Here is a 12,896-nt window from a genome sequence, read left to right on the forward strand (position 1 = left end):
CAGGACTCACTAGATACCTCCCTGAAGCATCCCAAACTCGGCATGTTGAAAGCTGGACACTGAAGTCTTATTTCTATCCCCACACTCTTTAACTCTTCCCCTCCTTGCATTATCTTTTTGAGAACTGGTAGTATGCAGGTCAGAAAGCAACAGTTAGAACTGGACATGGAACAACAGACTGGTTCCAAATAGGAAAAGGAGTACATCAAGGCTGTATATTGTCACCCTGCTTATTTAACTTATATGCAGAGTACATCATGAGAAACGCTGGGCTGGAAGAAACACAAGCTGGAATCAAGATTGCCGGGAGAAATACCAATAACCTCAGATAAGCAGATGACACCACCCTTATGGCAGAAAGTGAAGAGGAACTAAAAAGCCTCTTGATGAAAGTGAAAGTGGAGAGTGAAAAAGTTGGCTTAAAGCTCAGCATTCAGAAAACGAAGATCATGGCATCCGGTCCCATCACTTCATGGGAAATAGACGGGGAGACAGTGGAAACAGTGTCAGACTTTATTTTTGGGGGGCTCCAAAATCACTACAGATGGTGACTGCAGCCATGAAATTTAAAGACGCTTACTCCTTGGAAGGAAAGTTATGACCAACCTAGATAGCATATTCAAAAGCAGAGACATTACTTTGCCAACAAAGGTCCATCTAGTCAAGGCTATGGTTTTTCCAGTGGTCATGTATGGATGTGAGAGTTGGACTGTGAAGAAGGCTGAGTGCCGAAGAATTGATGCTTTTGAACTGTGGTGTTGGAGAAGACTCTTGAGTCCCTTGGATTGCAAGGAGATCCAATCAGTCCATTCTGAAGGAGATCAGCCCTGGGATTTCTTTGGAAGGAATGATGCTAAAGCTGAAACTCCAGTACTTTGGCCACCTCATGCAAAGAGCTGACTCACTGGAAAAGACCCTGATGCTGGGAGGGATTGGGGGCAGGAGGAGAAGGGGACGACAGAGGATGAGATGGCTAGATGGCATCACTGACTCGATGGACGTGAGTCTGGGTGAACTCCAGGAGTTGGTGATGGACAGGGAGGCCTGGTGTGCTGCGATTCATGGGGTCGCAAAGAGTCGGACACGACTGAGCAACTGAACTGAACTGAACTGAACCACTACCCGGGGGACTGCCGACCTGAAATGTTCAACAGTATCCTTAACCAGTATATCAGTAGACTGTCCATCTAGAAAGGACACAATACAGAAGGAAAGTCAAAATAAATGTTTGTTTTTTCAAGTCTAAATATCCATTATAAGTGGATACTATCTGTGGGGTAAATGCATTTATCTGATTTTCTAGCGAAAAAAACAAAAACAAAAAAACACGGCCTCCAAGTGTTCACACGTTCTGTCTGCTGCCTCCCTCACCTGCCTCTCCAGGCTCCTCCCTCATCCACCTACTTCCTACCACCCGAAACTCCTGTTTGGCAGTCTAGCAAAACATTCGGTGCTGTCTGACTTTGTTCACTATTCCCTTTGTTTGCACTTGCAAAGTGAAATCAGTTTATGCACCTGATGAGCTCATATCATCTTTCAAAACTCAACACAGATGTCACTTCCCTCAGAAACCCTCCCAAGAGTCCTTCCTCTGCCATTCCCGGGACTTTTTCTTCTACTCTAAGTATCTTGTAAATATGTCAAGTGTTCCACTGATATGCAGCATTGGAAGTTACTTATGTTTTTTCTCTCTGTTAAATTATGAGTTTCTAGAGATCAAAGAGTCTGCTTTGATTTTATTAATTCTCCAAGACTTGTCATAACAGCATATAAAAATACTAACAGTAGCAGAACTTCCCTGGCAGTTTAGTGGTTAAGACTCGCCACTTCCATTACAGGGGGCACAGTTTGATTCCAGGCCAGGGGACTACAATCCTGCATGTTGCACAGGGTGTGGCCAAAAAATAAGGATAGATATAGATATATAGTTGCTGTTTAGTTGCTAAACTAAAAGAATCCTGACAACTCTTTTGTGAGCCCATGGATTGTAGCCTGCCAGGCTTCTCTGTGTATGGGATTTCCCAGACAAGAATACTGAGTGGGTTTCCATTTCCTTCTCTAGAGGATCTTCCTGACCTAGGGGTTTAACTCAAGTCTCCTGCATTGGCAGGCAGATTTTTATTTTTACCACTGAGCCAGCTGCGAAGTCAAATAAAGTTGTAGCTAGCATAGAGAATCCCAGGGATGGGGGAGCCTGGTGGGCTGCCATCTATGGGGTTGCACAGAGTCGGACATGACTGAAGCGACTTAGCAGCAGCAGCAGCAGCAGCATTTATTAAAGGATCTAGGGTTCTATGTCCTAAACAGGAATATCAATATCACAATTTTGCATGAACTGCCCAATCCATAAACATGTAACAAATGAGTGAATAAACAGAGCTCCTTAATTAATACAGGAGAAATGGGATACTCACTCTTTTTTCATCTCTATAAATATTAATGCTATAAATATTAATGTGGTATGAGAATAATATGATTATTCTCATACCACAAGACCTCAGTAAATAATAATTGAATAAAATCAATTAATTGATCAGTGAATCACATAGAAAGCAAATAATGTGCATTTGATTTTATAATATCTCACTTTTATGTGGCCTATTCCTGTTTGTGGAACACTTTCATTTAAACTGTGATATTTAATAATGGGGGCTTCTCTGGTGGCTCATATAGTTAAGAACCCGCCTGCCAATGCAGGAGATGCGAGAGACATGGGTTCAATCCCTGGGTCAGGAAGATCCCCTGGAGAAGGGAATGGCAATCCACTCCAATAATCTTGTCTGGAAGATTACATGGACAGAGGAGTCTGGCTGGCTACAGTCCATGGTGTCGTAGAGTCGGACACGACTGAGCGACTGAACTGAACTGAGTGACTATACTTTCAAACTGAATCTTGGAGCTGGTGAATCACATGGCCAAAATCACAGCGCATGAATGTCAAGTCAAGCACTTGACCCAGACTGTCCCCTTCCAATAACCCCATCCCACTGTAGCTGCCCCCTCCCTCCCTGGGCTCAATTCCAGACTCATAAATTGATTTCCTTCAGTGGCATGTGGGCTTCCCAGGCAGCATTAGTAGTAAAGAATTTGCCTGCCAATGCTGGAGACTTAAAAGGCAGAGATTCTATCCCTGGTTCGGGAAGATAACCTGGAGTAGGACATGGCAACCCATTCCAGTATTCCTGCCTGAAGAATACCATGAACAGAGGAGCCTGGTGGGCTATAGTCCATGGGGTCCCAAAGAGTCGGACATGACTGAAGCGACTTAGCAGGCACACAAGCAGCATGTACATCCCAGGCAGGGGTTTGCAAAGACATCTGAAACAGTCCTGCATTTGTTGAGGTATGAGCTTGTGGTTGGTGAGTAATCACCTTTTACCTTGCTAACTGCAAAGACACTTCTCAAGAAATGTCTAAGAAAAAAGCATACCCAAGAAACCAGACTCTGTCCACGTCCTCACGGCAAATCACTAAATGTGTCACAAGCAGAATTTCCTAGTGGAAAGTCAAAGGCTCAAGTTGAATCTGATTTCTCTCAAAGAAGTTTGACTCCTATCAAGTGGAGGCCCCATATTCCACCCCCATACAAAGGCTTCCTGGGAGGTGGCAGGACAGCTGGATTACTCAGAGCATCTGAACTCCTCTTCCTTGGAGTCACCGAGTGATCCTAGGAAGGTGGGGGAAACGTGCAGAAACTCAGAGGAATACATGCATCAAGGACCAATGTGAGCTGAGCAGAGTAATTCCAATAACGCAGAGGCTTCTCTAGGGACACTGAGCTCTTGCATGGGACAGCGGCCACCGTGACCTCTCAGTGGACTGTGGGTAACTTGTGCAAGGCCACAGACTTGGTTTGAACCCAGGCACAAGGTCACAGAGTTGGTTTAAGCCCAGGCAGGCAGGCTCTCAAGACAGCACTCCCACCCTCCGCCTCTCCAGCCACTGTGGGGGCAGGAGCTGCTGAGCTGTCCCCACTGACCCCTTACTCACTGGACATGTTAGGTATCATGCTAAACACTCATCCTGCCTGATTCACCCAAATCTGATAGCAACTCCTGGATGCAGGGGATATGATGAAGAGCGCCTCAAAGAACCCGAGGCTCAGAGAAGTGAAGGGACTGAACCAGGTTACACAGAGGAGGAACAGAACTGGAATTGAAACCCAGATTTGCCCAATGCCAAGGTCTCTCCGCTTCACTGCTTCTGCTTCTAAAAACATCTACCAAGAGCTTTCTGCTTCCCTCTGGGTAAGTTATCACAAAAACAGAAGAAAATAAAAAACCACGCCTCAAAGTGTAACCGAACCAGTCATTAGAATTACCAAAATAGAAAAGTTAAAAGAGAAGTATAGAGGCCATTGAAGCTACCCCCTCCCACAGCGAGGGAATCTCCAACACGCTTGAATACCCCACTGACAGGGACCTCATCCTCTCCACCTCACACCATCACAGCAGGACCCGTAATGCCTCTTCCTCCATCCTCTGACCCCACCCCTCTCATCTCACCCCCTGCTGCCTACTCCATGAGGCAACACCTACATGGAAGCCCTCCCACAGTCCCCCTGTGCTAGGCTCCTCTCCACTTCTGGACTCCACCCATCAGGGAGGGAAGGTGACTCCTTCCTTGACAAATGAGATTCTGTTCCACCGAGGAGGCCAGAGAATTCCGCACAGGCTCCTGACTGCTCAGCGCTAAAGAATCCTCCTGCAATGCAGGGGACACAGGTTCAATCCCTGGGTTGGGAAGTCTTCCCTGGAGAAGGAATTGGCAACCCATCCCAACATTTTTGCCTGGAGAAATCCCACGGACAGGAGAGCCTGGCAGACTACAGTCCATGGGGCCGCAAGAGTCAGACACGACTTATCGACTAAACAACAACAACAATTAAAAAAATAACAAAATAAAAACTTTGTGTAGCACTAGCCACTGGTAACATAGTATTACCATTTTTAATCAACAGAATTATTATAACCCATAAAAATAAATCTACCACTGTTGATGGATTGCTTTCAGAGATGGTTTAATTCATAATCAGCTCACAGTGATTAGAGTGGTCCTAGGAGGGGTAACCATTCTGAAATATTTCCCCTCAAATGCTTAACAAAGGGTCTGAATTTCCACTTTTAAAAATTAAATCTTCCTGGTTTATTCACTTCTTAAAATGTGACCACTCTTGGGGAAAATGTTATTATACAAAAGAAGGTAGGTCCTAGGTTGGCATATTTTGTTTTTTACCCTATTTCCCTTCAATTCGATTGAGCCAATCCTTGATGGACTAGGCACAAAACTTGTGCTGTCTGAGAAGGAAATTATCAAGGTAAACCCTTTGTTTTCTCCAGTCTCTAAGATCTAACAAAGGTTTAAGACACAATTATTCAGCAAACATTAATCAAATGTTTCCCAGACACCCCATGTACAGTTGCACAGGTTGTACACTGTACAAGCGCAGGGGCAGCGTTCACAAAGATGGCCTGTGAAAAGGATCCCTTAGAACTGGCAGTGCTTGACCGAATCTAGCTATTCCAACAAGGCCAAACTTCATCAGGCACTGTGGCAGCAATTTTACACATAAGGCATATTTAAAGTCCAATAACAACCTCTTTGAAGACACCATCATCTCCATTTTATAAGTGTAACAACTGAAACTCATAAGTGAAGTCGCTCGGTTGTGTCCGACTCTTTGTGACCCCATGGACTGTAGCCCACCAGGCTTCTCCGTCCATGGGCTTCTCCAGGCAAGAATACTGGAGTGGGTTGCCATTTCCTTCTCCCAGGAATCTTCCCAACCCAGGGATCGAACCCAGGTCTCCTGCATTGCAGGCGTGTGCTTTAGCCTCTGAGCCACCAGGGAAGCCCTTACCAGGGAAACTCGTAAGTATCCCTTAAATTGGTCAAGTTCACAACCTAAGGAGGACAAAGACAGGATTCCTACATCCCATGTGATTTCTAAATCCATTCACCTGGTTACCATTCATTAATCTATTCATACTTTCAACAAGCATTAACTGAATCACTATTAGCTTTAAACTACTAACCTAGAGCAAAATGAATATTTATATTTTTCTTTAAAAAAGCAAATAATTGTAAATAAAATAAGATCGAGCGTCTACTAGACACTTTGCTAAGTGTTTAGGATCAAACCATGAATTACAAAATATCTACCCTTTGCAGCATGAAATCTCACAAGCAAGCAAACAAGAGAAATATGTTTATTCATTTGGGGACTATTTCCTGAGAACTGACTAGGTACAGTCATGTTTCTAGGAGCTAAAATATAGCAGTGAACAAGACAGATAAAAGCCCCTTCCCCGTGTGGCTTCCCTTTTAGAGGAGGGTAAACAGTTACTCAGGAAGTACACAAGGGAGAAGGTTTCACAGCACAAAGATATGCAGACACTAAGGCAGGGTCAAGGGGTAGGGAGTGCTAAAGAGGCTGCTTTGATGGGGACGGTCGAGGGTGACATTAGCTAAGAGCCAAGGAGGCACCAGCCCCAAAGAGATACTAGGATGAAGGCTCCATGGAGCAGGGCTTTCTGAGGCTCCATTCATGGCTCTGGCCCTAGTACCCAGTGCCCAGCAGAGTAAGTGCTCACCAAACACTAAACACTTGTTGAACGAATAAGCGAATGAACAGGGGGGTGGCAGCTGAGGCAGAAGAACCATAACTGTGCCCCAAATCCTGTACTTCACTAGCTGGCCCGAGGCTTCCTCCTGCCTCCGTGGAGAGAAATGAAGCCTTCCAAGCTGAGGGAAGTTTCCGCCTGTGTCCCACTTTACTTCCCTCTGCTGTGGCTGGGATTCCAGTCTGCCAGCCGTTTCTCCATCTCAGTCCCTGGGTCTCCGAGCAGCAGGGCATGGGTCCAGGGGAGCTGCCCTATGCGAGGCTCGGCCCAGAGCACACACAGTCCTGCTGGTCACAGCCACCCAGGCAGCGCGGGGCCGGGGCAGATGGGCATCCCGGCTGCAAGCACTGGTCTAGGTGGGCACTGCCACTGCCAGCTAGACTCAGTGCCCTCAACAGGCTGCAGACAGGAAAGAGTGAGTGCCTGCCAACCTCGCCTCGCTGGGCCCTGGGATATGGACTCCACCTCTGGACACCACTTTCATGAATAGGGACAGAGTCTATACTGTGAGGTCCAGAGAAAGGCTGTGTATCTCTGCATACATGTGCACACATCAGCTCTGCATTTTGGAATTTAAGTTTTATGCAAACATGAGGCAATGTTGGAGTCAGTGCCTGCTCACATGGCCCTTTCAGCCCAAGGACCAGAAGGATGAAGAACTGGCGTGTGTGTGGTTAACGCGTCACCACGCTAGTGGCTATGGCAGGCAGGTGACAGGGCCCCAGGGTCGCTGCAGGACAAAGTTGTTAACAGCTCCCATCCCAGCCTCAAATGAGCCCCAGATGAGATCATTAAAGTATAGCGCCCCTGGGATGCAGGCTGTGATGTCCTCCAGACCCCTCTTCAGGAATGAAGGGCTCTTCCCCAGCTGCTGGCAGAGACCCCTGCAGGAAGGGTGGCACCCCAGAAGGGCAGCCATATCTATGTGTGACCAATGTGAGGGTGTAACAAGTTTAAAGGTCATCCCAGCATCCCCAGAGATCAACTAAGCTAAAGTCACACTGAAGCTCAAGTTCTCTCTCCATCCTTCTCTTTTCCTCTTCACCCCTTGATTCCATTTCCTAAAAAATGACCTGCGTTCTGATTGCCGAGTCTGATTCCTGGGGGACCCAACCAGCAACAGTCAGCATCTTCAATGGAGAGACTCTGGGTTTGGATCAGATTGGGTTTGAATCCTGGGTCTACCATTCATGCATTCATGAATTCTATGACCCTGGGCCTCTATGACCCACAGTTTCCAAGTCTGTAAAATGGACATAAGGGTGCACACCTCCTAGGGTATGAAAATATGGAAGAACTTCACACAATGATTGACAGATTAAGTTGCTAGATACACAATAATGGAAACATTAACTGGCTGTGACGTGGGAGAGTCATTCTTTCTCTCTGCTTGTTTCCTCCTCTGTAAAAGGATGGGTTTGGGCTTGGGAATTATTACAGACATTTCTTGAACACCCAGTCTTACCAGGTTCTGTGCCGAGCCTTGTACTCTTTATTCTACGACACAAGCCTACTGGACTGATATTTCACCATCCTCACTTTACAGAGGCCAACAGAGGCTTGAGGAGGCTGAGGAATCTGGCTCCGGAGTGCCCAGTGGTTAAGTGATGGGGCAGGATTGGAAGCCGGGTGGATGGACTTCAAAGCCCATGGCCACACCAGAATGCCCCGATGTTTCCTTCAATCAGACACACGCTCCCTGCCAGTGCTGGCATATTTTAGGATCACACAATTCTGTCTCCAGCTTAACGGAAAACATTTGCAGAACAGATCAACTGAATTCCATCAGCCCCTTGGCACAGCCAGGAAAGGACGGAGGCCAAGCAGACAAAGTTGATTGACTACAATCGTGTGTCCCCAAGAAAGACTGTTGGCACAGCCACTTCTATTTCCATCAACCTGGAGTTCAGACTTTGTCGCTGTTGCTGAGCTGCAGGCTGGGGAAGCTGAGCAGGGCAGACTTTGACCAGGCATCTTCTTCAGCCACACCTCTCACCCTCTCAAGCTGCAGCCTCACCCACACCCTTGATCTGCCGGTAGCAACCTGTGCTCACAGTCAAGAGCTGGGGTGTACTTTAAAGGGTGTTTTGAATTCCTCAGGTGAAAGAAACTCAGAGCATAGACACAATTTTCTAAAACTCACATTCTGTGTTTTCCTCTGGCTTGCACTCTAAATACTCAGTTTGTTTCAACGATACCACTAAAAGAAGAGCTTCTGAAATAGTGAACGACAAGCAATTATCCTGGGAATCACCCCTTGAAAGACTCCAGGCTTGGCCTGCAGGGGACAGGGAGATAGTGGCCATCGTACAGGAAGCCTCCAACATCCTGAACATCGCTCCGGACTGGTTGTCATGGATCTTTTAAGAAGCAATGGACCTTTTCTCTTACGAAGGAATAGCATCTTTGCCGTTTTGCCTATTTTAAAAAAACATACAATTTTCCCTATGAGAGTAAAATGGCTCTTGACACATAGATGACACAATTATCCTTATTTTCTCAAAGCCTAGCTTGTCCACGCACCATGCATCTCCACCTCAGTCCAAATGGAGAGTGTTTGAGTCTTTTTGAAGCTCATTATGGAGGTGGCTCAGGGGTAAAGAATCCACCTGCAATGCAGGAGACTCGAGTTCAATCCCTGGGTCAGGTAGATGCCCTGGAGGAAGAAGTGGCCACCCATTCCAGTATTCTTTCCTGGAGAATCCTATGGACAGAGGAGCCTGGCGGGCTACAGTCCACGAGTCACAAAGAGTTGGATCCAACTGAGAGACTAACACTTCCACTTTGCTGTCTTCAAACCCGCTAATGTGTTAGAAACCTTCTTTGGAGCAACACAAACCAAGATCTTAGAGAGGTCCCTAGCACAGAGTATGTACCCAAGACAGGCCCCTGAGGTTTCACAGGTCACCTTTGACTCCTCCATCCACATTCATCCATCCATCATCGCATCAGAATCCCCCTTTTCAAGTAGATGTTGAAGGGGCAGCTTATACACACCACTTCATAACAGAAACAAGGCCAAGACTTTAAAAGGTCTCCAGACAAGTCTGAGATGGGGAAGTTCATCTCTGTCACCCTTTCCAGAAACTCAAACCAAACATTTTCATCTAACTCTTAGTGGGGCCAGATACACATGGGTTCCAGTCCCAGTGTGCTCATTTACCCTAATGGAGCCTCGGACCCCTTATTTGAAAAATAGACCCTGTGACCATCTCACTTTCTTTTGAGCATTAAATGATTTATGCAATGTTTGGCATTTAATAAATACTTCCTTTTCTCCCTGAATAAAAAGTGCATAAAGATGAGGGATTTACATATGCCTGGTGTATGTTTGCATGTGTGTGCAAACCATCCGTGTCAGCATCACACACAGGCACCAATACCTTGAAGGCAGAACGACACTCCCGCCTCTGACACATCAAACAAACAAGCTCGCACTCTTAATTCCAACCTGGGAGCTCTGTGTGCAGGTGGAATGTTGGCCCCACACCTCTTCTGCTTTCAAACCACACTCGTCCAAGGCATATTTGAAAATACTGTGACATCTCATTCCACTTTCAAAACATCTACCCAGATCCATAGACTTTGTGTGTTCATGAAGAGCGATGTGGAATTCTACACCCTTTTCCTTTTGTTGGTGATCCAAGTCTCAGTAATACAAATCTTACCAAAAACAGACTGGAAGCATTGTAAAATCACCTGAAGATGCTTATACATCGATTGATTCCTATCTAACAGTATATATTTGACATAAGATATCAACACTTTCTTTATCCATAAATTTAATAAATGATTTCTTAGTCATAGTATTTAAGAATTCTAAGCACGTGAAAAAAAAGCACTTTGATTCACTGCAGGCAAGTATGAAACTACAGTCAAGTGTTTGGGACTAATTTGGCAATATAGACCTAGAGTTTTAAAATCTAGAGTTTTCAAGCCCAGTAATTCTGCTTCAGAGAAGGTACTCCCACCACCACCGGGAAATAATCTGGACATTGCCAAGAGCTTTATGCACAAAGGGATTCTTATGATGTTTTCATGGTGGTGAGGAGTCAAAAACAATCAAATGCCCAGAAATAGAGGAATAAGTTAGTGAATTATATGACAGTTGTGGCTGATACTATTCTGTCTTTGATTCTTCATCACCAGAGTGGGAGCATTTTAGGGGTAAGAGCTTGATCAAATGAATGAATGAATATACACGTGTATGCAGGAATGGTCAGCACATCTACAGCAGTTTGGAAATCTACACGTGATGCAATATTAGGTAAAAACAAAACGCTGATAAGAGATTACAACTACTTTTCACACACACACACAAATCTAAAGAGATTAGGAAATAAACCAAAAAATTAGCTGACATGGAGTAACTTCTAAATAATCCTGTGGGTTTGTTTTTTTTTTTTCCTTCTGTATTCTGGTATTGTTTGCATTTTTCTGTAATTAACAAATAGGAAGATAGAACCTGCCTTTAGAGGTTGGTGTGATGATCGAAAGTCTTAGACATGAAATCTGTAAGTGCTTAGACATTGATATTCTGAATAGAATGCTCAGGGGGATAAAAGAACACATAAAGTTAGCTCTTTTCACTGAGTGAAGGAAGTGACGACACGGTTGAGGACATTTATACTCTCAGCCCAGCCCTGACTAGAAACGATTCCCTCCCACATGAGCCACATTCTGTCCCTTCAGCCAGGGCCATAATGACACACGTCTAGCGCCCCTCAGACATCGTGTCGCCGGACAGGAATGATGAGAGTCTCGGGTTTCCTGACTAAGCGGAAGCAGAAGCGGGATGCGCAGCGAGGCCCACGCTGGCCTGCCCACTCCCGCCCTGCCCCACCCAGCGCCCAGCACCCCACGCTTCCCACCGCCCAGGCAGCACATGGGGCCAGCGGTGGTGGGCACGGGGCCAGGTGTGGAAGGGGACAGCAGCCTCAGGGGACAGCACGCCTGCCCGTGCTCCTGAGCTCGGGGCCAGTGCCCGGCCTCTGAGGTCACTGTGCCACACGGGGGCACCCGGGGCTCTGAGCCCCAACTCCTCTGCACCTAGAAGACCGGACTCCTTTCACTTTGGGGCCCAAACACCATGGCTCCTGACATGGCCCCAGGGTCGTGCAGGCCTCGTCACCACGCCATACGGTGAAAACAAACCTCAGAACGAAAGCAGGAGTACCAGGAAACCCCTCACACGCGGACCTTCAAGTTGCAGACTTTAAAAGATGCAAGCGTCCCGTGCGCATGCCCAATCACGTAAGTTCACGCGTCTGGTGCACACGGTCAGGCGCATGCGTCCTCTATAAGCAGTAGTGTTTTGTGTACTTTACTGTACAGAACTGCATAGAGTACAGTAGTGCAGTATCTTTACTTCAACCCCAAGATGTCCAGAAACAAGCGTAAAGGCAGCACTGAAATAGCTGGCACTGCTAAGACACGCCAGCCATAGTGTTGTACTACGATACTTTTCAAGGTAGTGGACTGTAAGATTAAACATGTTTCGTTTTTTGTGTTTGTTTTGTATGCATTATTTGTGCAAAAAGCATTATAAACCTATTACAGTACACTACTGTATAGCCCATTGTGTTAGCTGGGTACCTAGGCTAACTTTGTCAGACTTATGAACACGCTCTTGGGATGGAACCCATACATGTGTGGCAGACTTACTGTGCCGTGCTCCCATCCCACTCGGCCTCGGCTTGGCTGCGTTGTTTGGCCGTCACTTAACCATTGCAAGTTTCCTCGTCTATGAAATGGGTGTGGTGCTGGTATTTGCCCTTTCCATGCATGTGTCTAACTGAGAGGAGCTTAAGGTCAGAAATGTGATGGGCTCCCGTGAGCTATAAACTCTTGGACGGAAGTGAGGAGAAAGTCAGCTTCACACAGGAGAGACAAAGACCATGGACTCACCATTCTCTGTGAGGGCAGGCAGAGCCACCGAAGGGCAAAAACTGGGAGCATCACTTGGAGAAACTGAAAAGAAGACAAAGACAGCCTTTTAGCTCTTTGTGACTCTTTGGATCATTGAGCCCTGAAGGCAGGAAGAGTGGTCTTACTTGGTGGCACAAAGTCGTGCGTGGAAGGCAAGACAGTGTGCCCAGCACCTGGTCCCACTCCCATGTGGCCAGGATGGGGTGGGTTGAGATGAAGGGACATCCTAACAACTCAGGGGCTTAAAGCAACCAAGGGCCTCCTCTCCCTTGAGCCACATACCTCCTGCAGGTGCTGGGGGCTCTCCTCTGTGTCAACCCCCTTCAAGCCCCTGGCAAGGGGAGG

General features: G+C 46.5%; 1 protein-coding gene across 1 annotated transcript in view; it reads right to left on the bottom strand.

Moving 5' to 3' along the window:
- The window catches only part of TG (thyroglobulin), a 235,997-nt gene that overhangs the window by 132,716 nt on the left and 90,385 nt on the right, over window positions 1-12,896 (bottom strand). The window contains exon 35 of the mRNA XM_027560798.1: window positions 12,531-12,593. Within this exon, the coding sequence (XP_027416599.1) occupies window positions 12,531-12,593 (63 nt within the window). The remainder of the gene's footprint in view (window positions 1-12,530; window positions 12,594-12,896) is intronic.

This window comes from Bos indicus x Bos taurus, chromosome 14 (genome assembly GCF_003369695.1).
Source record: "Bos indicus x Bos taurus breed Angus x Brahman F1 hybrid chromosome 14, Bos_hybrid_MaternalHap_v2.0, whole genome shotgun sequence".
Lineage (NCBI taxonomy): Eukaryota > Metazoa > Chordata > Mammalia > Artiodactyla > Bovidae > Bos > Bos indicus x Bos taurus.